We start from the raw sequence: 17,612 nt of genomic DNA, 5'->3' as shown, positions 1-17,612 counted from the left end.
ATTTACATACAAGTAAATCTTGTAAACTTTCTAAAGGTTCTTCTATACCAACTCTTCTTTTTAATAATTCAGCAATGCGGCGATCAATTGCTGGTTTTGTATAATCTCGAGCTGTAAAATATGCATTATATGGCATTTTTTTTTTTTTATTTTAAAATATGACAGAAAATTACATTACATTCAATACGAAGTGAACATCAAAGAATGTATGAAAATTAAATGATAAAAAAAAAACGATTTTTATGGGGTGTATTAAAAAATATTTACATATAATAAAAATTAAGTAAAAATCATAAATTTAAAATTAAAAAATTTGAATTGATATTATGAATTAGATAGATATATTTTTTATTATATTTTTATTTATTTGTTTATTTTAATATTTTATAAACTTTACGCGTATAAATATATAATATAAATATATAATTTAAAATTTCGTTCCTTGCATGACATTCAAAATGATACGCATGCGCATTATAATTGCTGTGCACATGCAACTGCAGTGCACGTCAAATTAGAAAGGTTAAAGCAGACAGCATAAATAAAACTTCAAACATATAAAATTAAGATTAAAACTGTCAATTGTAAATCATTCAAAGTGGCAATATATATTTTTAAAATGCATTTTTGTACTTCAATTTATTTCATGGTCGACTGCCGATATTTAATAAGGTTAATATGTATTTTATACACATTAAATAGCATATTATAATTTATATTCATTAAAATGAAAATAGAATAAAATATGTTTTTCAAAGCGACTATTAATTCTGTTTACCCTACTACATTTTCCTTTTAAAAATATTTGATTCAATTGCTTTAAAAATGAATATTAGCAAATTTATGTATACATATTTATTTTAATTTTTGTTCTTATTTATATCATATTAATGACTATACTTATAATTTTAATAATTTTATTTTCAGATAAACTTGTGTGCATTTTTAAATACTATAAATACTTTTTTCTTATCATTGTGCTTGTTATTTCTTCTATCAATATATTTATTATACATATTGAATGAATTAACAGATCAAAAAGAAATTAAAGCATTCTTTATTTATATGAATTTATTAAACTTATACAAGAGTATGTGGAATGTATTGAATTATTATCAATCACAATGTTTAAATTGGAATCGTATATAACACCAGTGATTCTCAGTTATGTTGAAAAATATGTGAAAAATTTTAAACCAGAACAATCTCAGGTATATTAAATATAATTGATTTTGTCAAAAAAAGGATATATATTTTTTTTTAATATATATTATTTTATTATTTTAGGTCTCTTTATGGGGTGGTGATGCATCATTTCAAAATCTTGACTTACGACTGGAAGTTTTAGAAGAACAACTGAATCTTCCTTTTGTTTTTGTTAGTGGTCATATACATGAATTACTTATTCATGTTCCTTGGGTAAAAATTAATTCAGAACCAATTGTGATTACTATTAATACGATAGGTAACTATTAAACAATATGATTTAGATTTATAAAGTTAAGTAAATATTTGAAAATAAAAATTTAATTTTTATTTTAGAATGCATTTTAAAATTAAAAGATGATAATAAAATGGAAACTAATCCTTCTTCCTTGCAAAAAAAACAAGAGATACCACAGTAAATAAATTATTTTTATTAAAATATATATTATGTATTATTATGCACTATATATTACACTATATATTATGCACTATATGCAAAAATATATATTATGCATTATTCTTATTTGTTGTTACATAATTTATAGGGAAGAAGCTCCTCCTGGTTATATAAAAGGCATAGTAACGAAAGTTGTAAATAATATAACAATTAATTGTAATAATTTAATTCTAAAGTATGTGGAAGAAGATATTGTTCTTAGTGTCAATGTCAGATTCTTAAGTATGCAAACTGTTAATAACAAATGGGAACCAGCATTTACTGGTATATATTTCTTATTTTAAAAATAATTTTTCTACCAATATTAAAATTATATTCATATATATAATATATTTTTCAGATGTTAATGGATATGAAGTTATGCTTAGAAAAGTTATTACTATTCAAGATCTAACGTTATGTTTAGATAAAATGGATGCATCTGGAAAGATAGAAATATATCAGGTATTATAATTGCAAATTTATTTATATTTAATTTTTTTTACAATATTATGCAAAAATATAATATTTTTTTAAATGTTATATTTTAAATATAATATAATTAAATATAATATTTTTTATTATATTTTTTTATTTAGGATCCTGTTTTATATCGATGTTCTGTTATTATACGTTTAATCATAAACTATCATAGTAATACTGCAAAAAGAGCATCTATTACACGATTAGACCTTCATTGCCAAAAGATGGAATTTAGTATAACAGAACAACAAGTACCAATGTTACTCAGATTAGCAGCATTGATAATGGTTTTACAAACAAAACAATTTCCATCTAATAAAGAAAAATCTTTAATTGCTATAGATGAAAGAGAAGATAGTATACCAGGTATTTTATTTATAAAAAATTTCATTGCATTATCATTTTCATATTTTATATTATTTAATGATTTTTTAGATGATACAGAACATGTGATAGGAACTACTACAGACACTACAGGATGGGGTGGATGGGCTTGGAATATGGTATCATCTTTATTACCCATCGATTGGGATAATGATTGGTCTACAGAACAACAAATGGCATACTCTGGACATACCATTCATTTAGGCATATATATACAAGATGCAACTTTAACTTTTAAGGTATCTATTTAGAATAAAATAAAAAAATAAAATAAAAAGTAATATATAAATAGATTTTATTTTTCTTTCTTTTTTCTTTTTTTTTATTTTTTTTATTTTTTTTATTTTTTTTTTTTTTTTTACATAGACAGTCGAAAATGTTAAGGAACAATTGTTTTATAAATCTCGTAAACTTCGATATAAATCATTTTTGACATTGCGATTGAATGGGGTAGTAGTAGATACATTGCTTCAAGGAATTGCAATGACTAGTTTTCAAATTGGAATGGGTTGCATACGTGTATATCCAAGAGGAACATGTAGCTGTGGTCATCTTGAAGTAGTTGATGGAGCACAAGTAATATTTTATACTATAATTTTTAATTTATAAATATTTTTTATTTGAAGTATGACTAATAAACAATTTCGTTTAGCCACCTTTATATTTAGTAGCTGGAAAGTTTAATACTCGTTACTTAAAAGATTCATTATTTGATGATGATTCAGTGGAAAATAAAGGGAAAAAACGAGAATATAAACAAGGAATATATTATCATTTACTTACAGTTTCAGGTAATCAAAGTTTAAATTTATATTTATAATTTGGAATTTAAATATTTAGATTAAAACATTTCTAGAGGAGCGATTAATGGAACGATGTCCGGCGTTTTCTATGGACTACGTTCATTGCGTCGAATTGCCAGATGATATAACACCTGAAAAATTAGCAGAGTTTGGATCTAATTTCGAATATAGGTAATTAGATTAAATAAACATCCTTAAAAGAAATTTATATAATTTTAAAATTTTATAAAATTATAAAAATCTTAATTAATATACTTTTTTTTTTAGTAATTTTCGCGAACGTAGAGTAATGAGATACGTTATAGGTGATTTAACTATTAGATTATGTTCAGGTGTTTTTCACCGTATCGAAACAATAAAACAAGCTGCCGCAAATTACGATTATAATCCATATCTCATTACAAAATCAGGTATATTTATATTATTTAATTATATGTATATATATAATTATATATATTATATATATTAAATATATATAATTATATATATATATATATATAATTATATATATATATATGTATACATATTTATATGAAGAAGCTATCTATATAATATATATTATTTATAAATTATCAGATCCACTTGTAAATGAACTTCCTCCAGTTACATTGGAAGAATATGAAGCATTGCGAGAAAATGTATCTATGGTTGAAACAAAATTATTAATAGTTAAAGCTTCACTTCAACTACAATTAGCAGATCATTCTATTACAGGACTTCCAAGACAGAGAAAGATAGTTGAAAGTCGAGTAAATAATAAATATTTAATATACATAGATATATAATGAATAATATTTACTGAAATATTATTTATTTTTTTCTTTTACATTATTTTTCTAGACGACGCCATTAACACCTGCTCTTACAGATGATCCTTATATGAGCATTGAATGTGATGAAGTAATATTAACTATGCTCCAACCTTTATATCCATTTAGGCTTGCAGCTTGTGCATCCAAACAAACTGATATTCCGACTGAAATGTTTAATCAATGTCATAAGATTATTACATTACAGGTAATGAAAAAATAAATGCAATATATCTTTTTTTATGATAATAATATTTAATTAACAGGTCAATGGAGCCAGAAGTCAACTTTATTTAACAAAAAATTGCCATACATCGATAATAATGCCTTATTCTATTGAATGTAAAATTCAAAAATTGTTGTATCCACAGTATTGGAAAAATGGCGACTTAATACATGAAATATATGAAGCACATATTGACAGTATTACAATTACAGGAACAAAAGCAAAGTTAATGGCTGCTATATCTATTTTAACTTCAATTTTGAATTCTAATGATACGACAAATCCTCTTATTTGTTCTTCTTTATTTATTGATGCCTGCCAAGAAACAAGTATGTGCCACTTTATAGTAATCAAAAATATTTAATTTATACTATATATAATATTTAATATATAATATAATATCAAAAAATTTTTTTAGATCCTGTATATCTGGAATTATTACTAGAAAACGTAAATTGTAAAAAATTATCATCTTTAATTACGATATCAAATGAATTAAGTATAAATTCGGTAAAAATGTTTGCTCTTAATGAATCACAGCAAGCTTTTATATTTTCGGGACCAGAAAGTAATATTCACGGGTTGGTATATTTTAAATATATTAGCTAAATAAATGCTATATTGATTCTTTTTTTATTTTTAGTGATGCAGCAAATAAAGCGCTATTAACTATTGTAATGCAATTTCCATTAAATATTGATAAACAAACGCATCCACCTTTGATTTCACTTCAAATAGCAGATATCAGAGCTTCGGTTGATCCACTGCTTTTTAAATGGCTAGAATATCGTGTTACGTATTATAATTTGGGTACTTTATGTACGACGCGACCCGAAACACAACATTTTGAAGGTGCATCTTCTGATACTGGTACAAAGAAAAAAACATTTCCTAGTTTACACGAAAGTGTACATAGTTCTTCAGATAAAGAAAAACGAAAATCCGTCATAATCACAGAAAAATCAAAAACTTTACAAAATGATGAAATTGAAAAAAAACATGATTCTAAATCTGAAAATAAAGGACAGGTACATTACTTAATTATTTAATTAAATAATGATGCAGTTCCAAGTAACAAAAAATTTAATATTTTAATATTTTTTTATTAATTATGTCTATAATCTTTTATTAGTTATAAAAAATTAATCTGTAATAGAACTTACAGAATTTGGGAATATTGGCCAGATTAGCAGAACTGTACCCATGGTGGTGTGGACTTGTATTAAGTGGATGTGTTGGACATATTGTTATTTATATACCATCAATTACAATGAGTGGCATTGGTGCATATGGTAAGTATATTTATTTTATAAATAATTTATTTGTAACTTTTTGTAATACTGATATTCGTTTATTTAGGAATAGAAGAAGCCAAAGACAGAGCATTAAAAAACGATAATAAATTACAAATATTAATAATAAAATTACCTTCTCTTCTTGTTCATTCTTCTAACATAAATTTCGAATTACTTATACCTTATCTTCACGAATTACCAGTTAAATTGCCAAAATCAATGTGGACTAGTAGTAAGTAATAAAAAATATATTAAGAAATATTTGTAAAATGTTTTATTTTATTTTAATAATTTATTTTAGAATTACAAAGTTTTCCGTGGACATTAAGTCTTGTTGATTTTCATTGTTATATGTTACAACAACAAACACAAAAAAATTTCATCAAAAAAGTTTCATTAAATGCTACAGTCGCTCTTACAACTAAAATTGCAACATCTCAATCTGGAGAAAATACATTAGCTGCTTTAGGTGTTTGTGTTCATATTGATAATTCTCCAATTATTGTTTCCATTTCTGAAGAACAGGTATTATAATAAAATTATTGTATATATAAAATATATTATTTTATTATATTCAAGAAACATTTAAGACATTTTCTAAATATTATATTTTATTATATATGTTATATTATATAGTTATTTGAATTATATTTTGTTTAGGTAGTTTTCATGAGTAAAATAATCTCAAATATTTTAAGTGCGTTACGAACTACAACGAGTAATAATAAAAGTGTCATACCTAGTAATCAAATAAATACCGAAACACAAGTTCTTCCGATTATATCTCAAACTCCATCTACACCAACACAATTACTATATCCTGAAGATACAACCACAAATTCAACTATTTCAACTTCAAAAGATGATAGTACACAAGGTATGATATAATTAAATTGCTTTCCATATATTCATATATTCTTATGGAAAATATGTATATAATATGCTTACATCATATATATGTAATATATTTTTTATAGATACAGATGAATTAGTTTTGACAGCATGGATTCAATGGACTATAACAAAAATTGCGATTAAATTATATGTAACGGAAAAAGAAACTTTATCTTCATTAAAATTAGTACTTGAATTAGAAGATATTATTACTTCTTTAGATATGCAACCTGTTTATTTTAAATTAAAAAATAAAATTACAACAGTCACAATATTTCATTATACAAGGTATATCATTATATAAAATGATAATTTATACAATTTTTTTAATAAGCGTTAAAAATTTTTGATAGAGCACCAAATTCACCAACCTGGGATATTGGTGAATATGTAGGTGCAGTTCTTTGTGGAAGAGAGGATAGTTTAGAAAAAGGTGATGATTCTGGTTTTTTAAGTTTTACCCTTACTAGAGCAAAATCAGGAAATGTTCATACTCGATGGGGCACTTATAAACGGCACAAGAGTCAAAAGGTATTTAAGAACATTTAATATTTAAAGCAGTGCTAATATTTAATTTATTTTAAAGTTTCAGAAAGATATAATAACAGAAACAACTTTATCTTCTAATAGTTATATTTCTGAAATAGTTATTAAAGTGCAAATGGTAGATATAATTTTACCACTTACTATTGTTAATAAATATATGCAATTAGTAAAGCCTTTTACATGTTTTTACGAATCCATCGAAAAAGATGTAATTGAAAATTCTGAACAAAGTGTCACAACACCCTTAAACAGCATTACTAGTCTTGATAACGAAATTTTACCATTAATATATCTGGATTTTAAAGGACTTAGATTGATGCTACCAGTTTCAAATATTACAAAAATTAAGCCACAACATGATCTATTAATGATTCAATTAGATGGAATCCGTATTACACCACATGCAGAAAATCCAATTTGTAGAACACCTTTAAGATTAGATATATATCAACTTGCAGCTCAAGCAAATATTTTAAGTATACCAGGTTCTGCAGTAGAAGATCGACAATATCAAATTAATATAAAAAATATATGTGCTCACACAACTACTTGGAAGAATTATCAAATGACTATAAATAAAAAGATGTCTCAATCATATTTGTATACTATGAATGAAAACCCTGCATTAGAATGGAATAAACTTGGACATGGAAGTAGTTTAGAACGCCAATTCTCCACACTTCCGCTATTATCAAAATTTGATTTGTGCTTGATCATTGCTCCACCTGTGCTATTTAAACCAGATATTATAGTATGTGGAAGTGCAATTGAAGTGAATTGTATTACAGATATTGAATTAACAATAAATTTAGATCAGATTCAACTGATTTCAATTTTAAATAATGAATTAAAAAATGTATTATCAGGAAATTTTGAACGAGATAAAATTTCTACAACTACATATATTAATATACCACAGAAACCTCTTTCAACAATAGGAAATATTAAACAAATTACTTGGATAAAACAATCTTCTGATGATATAGATATTGATGTCACCAAGGATAGCGGTATAGATTTTGAAACATCTAGCGTGAATTCCACAATTGTTGGCAAACCAATATCTTCAAATACCTCAATTCTTTTACCATTTGAATTTCTTGTGAATTGTGGAAAAATAACTTTTGTGCTTTATGATATTCATCAAGCAGTCACAGAATATGAAGTTGATATAAATGAAGTTGAAGAGGATGAAGGGGAAAGTCAAAAACAACCGCTCTTTTATATAATGATTAATCAGCCAAACATTTATTTTTCGCAACAACATCCATCGCAAAAAATACAAATATCTTGTTTTGATATAACAATGGCACTTGGAGATAAGGATAATCAAGAATTAATTTCAATACCAACAGAAAAAGACTTCAAAGTTTTTATGATCGAAACGAAAAATGGTGATTTACATCCAGATACAGGCATTCCTCCATCTTTTATAACAATGAAATATGAAAAAACCATAACAAAAAATCCACAGTATTTTATAGATATGGGTAGACCTACAAAAATTTATTTTTCTTTATCCAGACTAAATCAGATATATATTATAAAAAATAAAATACAGTCACGTTTTATCAAGCAATATGAAACAAAATTATTAGAGCAATATGATGATATTAAAACAACTTCAATAACAAAATCGAAAAAATTAAATTGGCCTGATCTGAATATATGTACAAAACAAATTGTATTATCACTTAAAACTGATTCCGGTGCCGAAATAATAACCAGTTTAGCTTCATTATCCGGAAATATTTCATCTCTTCTTAGACCTGACAGAATATATTCCAACACATCTGTAGATTCTCTTATCATATCAGTAATTTTGAATAGTAACATAAAAGTGCTTTTAAATCCATGGTGTTGCAATATTACAATATGCTTACTTTGGGAAACTTGGTTAAACATTGATTCTATTCCTCAAATACAAATACAAGCAGATAGTGATAGTCTGTATTTAGATTTTGGGCCAGAACAAATAAAAATTATTAGAAATGTTATGGAAGATTGTCAATTATTATTACATGAATTAACAAGATCACCTAAAAAATTCAAAAATAATGAAAAACAAATTGTTCTTTCGAGTGAACAACATTATAAAGACGATCTCAAAGCAGGCGCATTCCAATTTGTAAACGGAAATGCAGATGAATTACCTTTTCCATATCAAGTAAGTTTATAAAATATAATATTTTTTCAATAGCAACTTTAAAAAGTCATTTTAAATAATTATTTAATTCATCAGGTTATATTTTTTACTTATCCTCAACAATCAATGGCTTGGAGATATCCTCAACCAAGAACATTAACTAAAATACATGTATCTCCAGTTCCATTCGAAGTAAATAAATTATTTTTCTTAAAAAATTATATATCCAAATATCTTTTAATTTTATAACAATTTTTCTTTATTTTTTAGACATTAGATTCTGATATTGGATATGTTGATAAAGTACTTTGTGCTCTCGAATATTGGAGTGACAGTCACATGTCCTATCAGCGATATGCCGATTTTTACTTATCAGAAACAGATTCCTATCGCTTAGAGCTTCCTGAAAAATCTCCAGCAAGAGCAGTAGCTTGTATATGGCGCGTAGTTTTACTACCAAATAATAATCGACCTCTTACCAAAACTATAATTTCAGCTCGTGTTCTTGCAGCTTGTTTACGAATTGATTCATATTTCAATTCTTCAATTATACCTAATATACAAGCTGCACTTAATATTGGCACTATTCATGTATCTATGTACAACCATGTTAGTACAATTACATACAATAATTTACAAGCTCCATTAAAAAATTATAGTTTGAAAGGTACAATTCCCGAAATTCAATGTTTTATGACTTTGGAACATAAAGGAGCTATTCTTGTATTTAATAGATGGATAGATGGTTCAGTTCTAATTGATATTAGTGGTACATTTGGAGTACATATACTGGATTATGGTCACTTAACTATGCAAGAAATATTAGATCCTCTAGAAGCAAGATTTCAATTATCTCTATCAGACAAAACAGACATATCTTTCATATGCAGTCCATTTGCATTGAAATTGAGTCCAACAATAGCTCATACTCTTGTAGTTTCAATGCATTTATGGTATGCATCCTTAGAAGAAGAAACCAAGACCACGATTCTATTTACACGTTACGTGATAGCTAATGACAGCAATATGCCTATTCTTTTTGGCCAAAGTGGAGCAGGAGATAATATATTATTGGAAAGTAGACAATGTATCTTTTATTCATGGCGAAATATTGGCAATAAGATGTTACGAATAGCCATAGAAGAAAATATTTGGTTATGGAGCAAACCATTTTCTGTCGGTGCAGATGGAATTCAAGCAATCGAATTCAATAATTCTATCATGAAAGCAGCAGTATTTGTAAGCGTTACATCACTCTCAGCTACACAGAAACTTGTAACATTTTCTGGTCAACTTATAATTTCAAATCAATTAATTGATAACTTCGAAATGAAATTAGTTAAATATGAAACTGAAATCGGATCAAAAGTGACTGTATTAAAAGATGTATATCCCATTCTTGGTAAAACTCGACCACCATCTGTCATACTTGATGGAAATAAAAAAATGGCAATACGTTTACGGTTTACGAATGTACCAAATTTATCTTGGACTGGTGATATTCCTCTTCAACCTAATGCCAAATGGGGACAACCATGGCTCGTTAAAGTTCCATTACAAGAACGAGGACAATTTTTAAGTATTTGGGTACGAATAATAACACAAATAATTCAGGATAAAACAAAAGTATTAGCGGTACTTAGTCCACTCTACATGATTCGTTCACATTTACCAGTACCAGCTAGAGTACAAATGGATACACCTTCATTAAAAATATCTTTAAGCACAATGGTAAATGGTCGAGGTGAAAAACAGCAATTATATTGTCCTGGAACATTTGAACATTTTCATCAATTAACATTTCAATTAGAAACCGGAGTTTCTACATCTAATCCATATGTACCATTGTCATATAGCTCTGTGGATCAAAGAAAATTCTTTAAAAGACCTGAAATTGAAGATATTGACAGCATTTTACAAGAGCTTGAAAATCAAAAAGATGAACTTCAATGGCCTTTCCAAGGAGACGAGGTCGAAGAATGGGTATCCGCTGAACAACCCCAGACACATGTACAGGTGAAATATCAAGATGCTGGATTAATTTCAAGTACTTTACTATTAGAATTACAGCCTTGGTGTTTCATGTTAAATTCTATGGGATGCCATTTGTCTCTCGTATCAGAAGACATTGAACTTTGTCAAATTCCTCACTATGGAATTGTAACGCCACCAAAATTAGAAGGTACATTCCATTTATGTGTTGGTATCTGTGATACATTTTACACATCTCAGGCCTTACAATTAGCTCGACTTGATTGGAGTCAAAATTTTTACATGCCACGAATTGGTGGACTTATTCCTGTTGAAGGAAATATTAAATCATGCGTTGATTGCGGTTCGAGTGTTTCGATCATGAGTATTAACTCGAGTATGCATGAAGATATGCGACTTGTACGTATAACGAGTAGTCATGTTATTAGTAACTTAACATCCCAAGAGTTATGTATTGCAACATTAGCAGTACATGAAGATACAACTAGACTTGAATTACCTAATGATCTTACTCCTTATAGTCTTAATATTTCACCATCTGAAGATCAGAAACAAGGTATTCCAATTACACAATGGTATACGTTATACATGGAAGATATTATAGAACCTCTTGTACTTTATATATCTTTGAGTGTAGGGCATAAATGGTCCTGTCCAATTCGAGTCGATCAAGGTATGAGTCGTAAATGCATTGCCATTCCAAATGGCTCTACTACTATACCAGTAGTCATTACAATACAAGAAGACAAAGGCACAACATATATAATGATACATGTAGATTATCATCCTCAATTATTTATTGAAAATACTTGTGCTTTTAAAATTTTAGTAGGTCAAGCTAATGAAACAGGAGATGGAATAATAACAGATACTTTTCATTTTACATGGATTTGTGAAATAGAAAGTAATGCAACAAGCCATTATTCTACTCCTTCTAATAGTAGTAGATTACCTGATGTACCTATTATTAATACATCGAATATACTATTGTTTTCCGCTGTGACAAATAGCCATAATGATAAGATAATAAGAAGTAAAGAACTACGATGGTCAAGAGGTATAAATTTATCCGCTATATCAAATACATCAGTGGATCAGTATGTACGGCTACCATCTTATGGAGACGTGAAATTGATTATGCAGAATCGTTGTTATACTACTTATATTAATATTGTCCCAATATCTCAAGTAGAAGTGTCCGCAAGGGATATTAGAAGTCGACTTTTACGAAAAGAAAACGATATGAAAGATGCAGAAATGATACGTGATAAATTTTCTAGCGATCCAGATGATGAAAAAACAATTATAAATGTTCAAAGTTCTGAAAGTTCAACTTCAGTAACAACTTTCTTCTCAGCTCAAGATGATTCTATTGTTGCAGAAACTAAAACTGCTTCGCAAATAAATTTACGACAATTAATAACGGATATAGAAAATGTGAAAATCAATACGAATAATGATACAAAAGATATTGATGAAAATATTTCTAAAGAAGGTTCAGCGACTATTTGTCTTCGTGGCGTTACCATAATTATTATGCATGACATGAATGAAAATGCTCAAAGAATTGAAGTAGCTAGCTTATCTATGATCGATGTCATTGTTGCCATTAATGCAAGATCTAGGATTATAAATATACGTGCCTTTGTAGGCGATTTACAATTAGATAATCAGTTATTTGATCAAGGAGGTTTTGATTTTCCAGTAGTATTAATTAGCCAAAGTCCGCTTGTAATAAAAGAAACAACATTTTACACAAATAGTTGTTTAATAAATAAAATAGAACAAATAAGAGAAAATTCATTAATTGCGATTGATTATGTATTAGAAAATTGTCAGGGACAATTAAGAGGTATTTAAAATTTTTATAATTTCTTTAAATTTCTTTAAATATTTTATATAAGTTTTTTTATCTTGATAATTTTTCAGCATCAAAAGATCTTCATATAAAAATTGCACCAATTAGTGCTTACATTGAAGATACATATATAACTCAATTATTGAATTACGCAACTTCAATGGTACCATTTCGAGTTTTTGAATCAGATGACATGAAAAAAACAAGAATGTTAGTTTCAACTATTGGGGTGTACATTCCCGATTATATAATGGTTGACGCAAAAATATTAAGTAGTCCATTAAGATTACAAAATTTAAAGATAGAACCTATATCTATCTTATTAAGTGTACATACTTCTATACATTTATATTTGGCTTTAGATCATTCTCCTTTGTATTTTAGTAGTTTTGAAAAAAAAAATATTTTAACTACATCTTATAGACTTGGCAATGCAATTACAATGCATTACTTATCTGGCGCTATATTTGGGGCAGGTATGAAAATTATTATTATATATCTAAATCTTTTTTTATATTACGTATTTTACATTTTAAAATATTTGTACTTTAGGTTGGGTAGTAGGATCTTTAGAAATATTAGGTTCACCTGGTAGTTTAGCACAAGCTCTTGGTTCAGGACTTCGAGATTTTATTTCTCTTCCATTTCAAGGTTTGTTACAAGGGCCATGGGGTTTTATTGTTGGAATAACACATGGTTCAGCTAGCTTAATGAGACATGTTACAGCAGGTATTAATATATTAACATATGAACATGATAATTATAAAGCTTATTTATATTTTTATATTTAATTTATTTTATACAGGTACATTAAACTCCGTAACGAAATTAGCATCTAGCGTAGCACGAAATTTGGATCGTTTAACACTCGATGAAGAACATCTTCAAAGACAAGAAGAATCCCGTAGAATGCGTCCTCAAGGAATGGCACAAGGATTATATCAAGGCTTGACAGGATTTGGAATGAGTCTTCTCGGTATTTAAATATATTTTTTTAAAATTTATTACTTCGTATTAATAAAACTTTTCTTTATCTATTTAGCCGCAGTTGCGGGTTTGGCTCATCATCCTTTACAGCAAGTTTGGTCCGGGGAAATAACTACTAAAAGTCTCGTGACGGGTGTTGGACTTGGACTTGTTGGAGTAGTTACTAAACCTTTAAGTGGAGCTGCAGAATTATTAGCGTTGACAGGACAAGGTTTACTTCAAGGAGCTGGTTGGAATTCTTTGCCTTCAGTAATAACTCGTCCTTAATTTATTTTAAATATATTTAATAAAATTACTTAAAAATAAATACATTTTTATAGCCTCGACAACGTCCAGTGGTTCAATATACATCGGGCAATAATAATGCAACTATTAGATATGCTTGGTGGTTATTACCTTTACTTGAAAATAATCATGGAAATATCTTGCATGTTACTAATGCAGATTACTTAATCCAGCAAGGCACTAGTCGTCCTATAACGTTAGTTCTAACACGACATGCGTTGTTAATAGTTAACACGGCTGAAGATAACGTAGAACGGATATTTTTATTAAAAGATTTAACGAGTGCCGATCATCATTTGGAATCGACGATATGTTTATATTGTTCTCCTGAAATGATACAAACTAACAGAGCTATATCTCCAGCCCCATATGAAGTATAATATATTTTTTATGATTTTTTTATTAAATGTAATTAGGATATATAATATAATTTTTAATATTTCTGTTGATAGATGGATCGTGAAATGCGAGCACGAGTAGCGGAATATGTACGAACTAGTAGTACTGGTTTAGCTAGCGTTTCTACAAATAGTGATGTACAATCTGATATTTTTGAGAACACTACTCCTAATTCTGATCGTACACTCACATTTTATGTTTCCCCAGATTCGCGTAATTATTTATTATCGCTATTTAACATCGCCAAACGACAAAGTCAAGGTAGTGGATTTACAGTGTTATAATGAATAAGTAGAATGTATTAGATTATTTTCTTGTATTCAAAAGTAGAAACAGTGATTAACGCTCTACTTCCAAAAAATGAAAAGTGATAAAATAGTATTATCTGATTTAAAAATTATTTTAAATGTGATGTGCAAAAAAGTTCGAATTACACAATATACATGTGTACATATTTACAACAATATTTTTGATTTTATTTTAAGTAATAAATTTAAATTTATGGATTTTATTTCATCTTATAATATATTGCACAGAATAAGAAAATGCACAATTTAAAAAAATGTTCTTATATTAAAAAAAAAAAGCTTTTTCAATTTTTATATAAAAATTTACGATTAAAAATGATTAAAAAAACTCTTTTCACAAATCTTGTTGTAAAATTTAATAAATAACATATATAATGTACATATCATAAAAAAATCACGAAAGTATGTTTGCAAATTTAAATATGTGATCAATGCATTTTTATTAATATAATATATATTACATTCTGTGCAAATATTTCATACAATTTGTAACAAAACAACAAACATATGATAAAGGACAAATTTTTTGTGACTTAAAAATATCTATATGTAATGTATTATCATTTATTTAATATTTGATATGTATGAATTGAAGATAGAATGCAATAAAATATAAAAAATTTTATATATTTAGTCAAAATAATTATTAGATTTTATTTACAATATTGAATATAAAATATCCATAATTAATAATCCAACAATATAAATAATATATAATAACGGAAAATAATTTAATCATAAATCCGTTGTATCTCATTATTTTTATAAGACATGCCACAAGATGTACACTTATTATTTCCAATAGATGTTAGGATTTTTCTACATAAAACATGCTTGCATGGAAGTTGATAAAAAATGCCATTAGGACAACAGGAACAATTAGTTAACTTTGAATCATTCTTTGGAATGTTATTAAAACGTTTTAAATTAGGTACTGATATATTAATATCAAAATGTACTTCATTATTAAAAGTTAAGTCATTTGTATCAGTATCATTTTTTGTTTCATTTTCTGTGCCTATAGACACAGGTATATAAGAATTGGCAGTAATTTTTTTCTTTACTAATTTATTAATTGAAGTAGAAAGAGTTCGTTTCTGAGATATTATAACTGGCAATTTATGACAGAGTTTATTATTTGTTTGTGTAACAGAATAATGCAATTTTGGTTTTATATTATTTGAACTTTTAATTATATTTCTTTTTAATAAATACTGAGGAACTTCTGCTATTTTTTTATCTGTTATATCTGAAGATATTGCGCGACCTAATACTCTTGGCAATTTTTTAATTTCTTCTACATTACTATTTTCAAGTAAAAATTTATCTATCCGTATTTTTAAAGCACTTGCTATAACAGGTTTACGATTTTCGCTAAATGGTAAACCAGTAAAAGGATCTGTTAATCTTCTTCCCCATATTGCTTCATTTTCTTCATGTTTCAATAATGTACTTTGGTCAATTATTTTTCCACTTGGCAATAGAATTGGTTGTGTCATTATTTCATAAGTAATAGCATCTAAGAAACATTCTGGAACTTGTAAATTTGACTCCAATCTTTCTCTAAAACAATATATGCATAAATAAAATTAATAAATCTTATATCAGTACATATATTAAAAACAGTCATATATTAAAAAATAATTTCATATTTACTTGTTATCTGTAATAACAAATGAATCTTTATTCTCAGATGTTTGTATAGATTCAATTAAACAAGATTGTTGTTTAAACCACAGAGTAGAAATATTGGCTATTATGTCTTTTCCACAACGTGGTGATACTGTTCCCCATACCTCAATCTTACCTAATGCAGGTACTGAATTCTTTGTTTTACATATACATATTCTTAAACTATTTATATATGTTGTTAAGTAGCGCAGAGAAGGTTTTATATAAAGTTTTAAAAAATTTGGTGGAGCAGAAATTGTTTCATGCTTAATACTTGATGGACAGAATAATAATCCAGTATTTGTGGAGTCCAAAAATCCAGTAGCTAATAAAGCATAAGGCACACTAGTATCATTACTAGTTTTGGCATACAATTGAAAGCCTGATGATTTTTGAGAACCAACTTGTGGCCAAATTAAAATATGATTGATACATACATTACATAAAAAAGTAATATCAATATTTATAGGAGGCTTGATACAAGCATATGCTAAAAATCCTTTATCAGAATTATTTATTAAATTAGTAACTTCATATCCTTCTGTATTGACACTATCACTATGAATTTCTGGTCTTAAACGAGGATCACAAAAGTTGAAAAGCATTTTTTCGCTTTAGAAGCACATACAATAACATTCTTTAAAAAAAATTACAATTTTTAATCATTTTACAAAATTTTCCTTCTCTTTTGAAAAATCTATTTTATATAACCTATTCACTCTAATAACATTCTTTAAAAAAAATTACAATTTTTAATCATTTTACAAAATTTTCCTTCTCTTTTGAAAAATCTATTTTATATAACCTATTCACTCTTCTGTCACACTCACACTATAGTTTCAGATTAGGTTAGTGTTGGTATTGAAATGCGTCCAATCTCTTGA

The 17,612-nt window shown here is 27.0% G+C and overlaps 2 protein-coding genes across 3 annotated transcripts; one reads left to right on the top strand and one right to left on the bottom strand.

Moving 5' to 3' along the window:
• The first annotated feature begins 484 nt into the window (after positions 1–484).
• Positions 485–15,700, top strand: LOC107998003 (intermembrane lipid transfer protein VPS13B). Of its 2 annotated transcripts, none has more exons than XM_062085670.1 (32): positions 485–672; positions 928–1,211; positions 1,288–1,465; positions 1,543–1,621; positions 1,752–1,927; positions 2,004–2,107; positions 2,242–2,491; positions 2,561–2,748; positions 2,876–3,085; positions 3,162–3,300; positions 3,366–3,483; positions 3,580–3,722; positions 3,889–4,061; positions 4,153–4,329; positions 4,388–4,676; positions 4,766–4,928; positions 4,991–5,375; positions 5,513–5,639; positions 5,707–5,874; positions 5,944–6,167; positions 6,303–6,519; positions 6,620–6,824; positions 6,890–7,067; positions 7,123–9,249; positions 9,325–9,420; positions 9,499–13,072; positions 13,150–13,554; positions 13,631–13,807; positions 13,884–14,054; positions 14,121–14,314; positions 14,386–14,724; positions 14,803–15,700. In XM_062085670.1, exons 2-32 carry the CDS (start codon positions 1,125–1,127, stop codon positions 15,031–15,033), a joined length of 11,292 nt encoding a protein of 3,763 aa, XP_061941654.1. In that variant the 5' UTR covers positions 485–672; positions 928–1,124; the 3' UTR covers positions 15,034–15,700. The 2 variants fall into 2 exon arrangements, with proteins under 2 accessions (XP_061941654.1, XP_061941653.1); XM_062085669.1 differs by having other exon boundaries at positions 5,504–5,639.
• LOC107997948 (RING finger protein 37) lies at positions 15,669–17,333 on the bottom strand. Its single transcript, XM_017056898.3, has 2 exons — positions 16,714–17,333; positions 15,669–16,620 (listed from the first exon to the last, which is right to left on the bottom strand). The coding sequence occupies exons 1-2, from the start codon at positions 17,331–17,333 to the stop codon at positions 15,789–15,791; spliced, it is 1,452 nt and encodes a 483-aa protein (XP_016912387.1). The 3' UTR covers positions 15,669–15,788.
• Between the last annotated feature and the right edge of the window lie 279 nt (positions 17,334–17,612).

The sequence above is a fragment of the Apis cerana genome, linkage group LG15 (assembly GCF_029169275.1).
Source record: "Apis cerana isolate GH-2021 linkage group LG15, AcerK_1.0, whole genome shotgun sequence".
Taxonomy (NCBI): Eukaryota; Metazoa; Arthropoda; class Insecta; order Hymenoptera; family Apidae; genus Apis; species Apis cerana.
The sequence above is the reverse complement of the archived record's forward strand: the minus strand, read 5'-3'. Positions and strand labels throughout refer to the sequence as shown.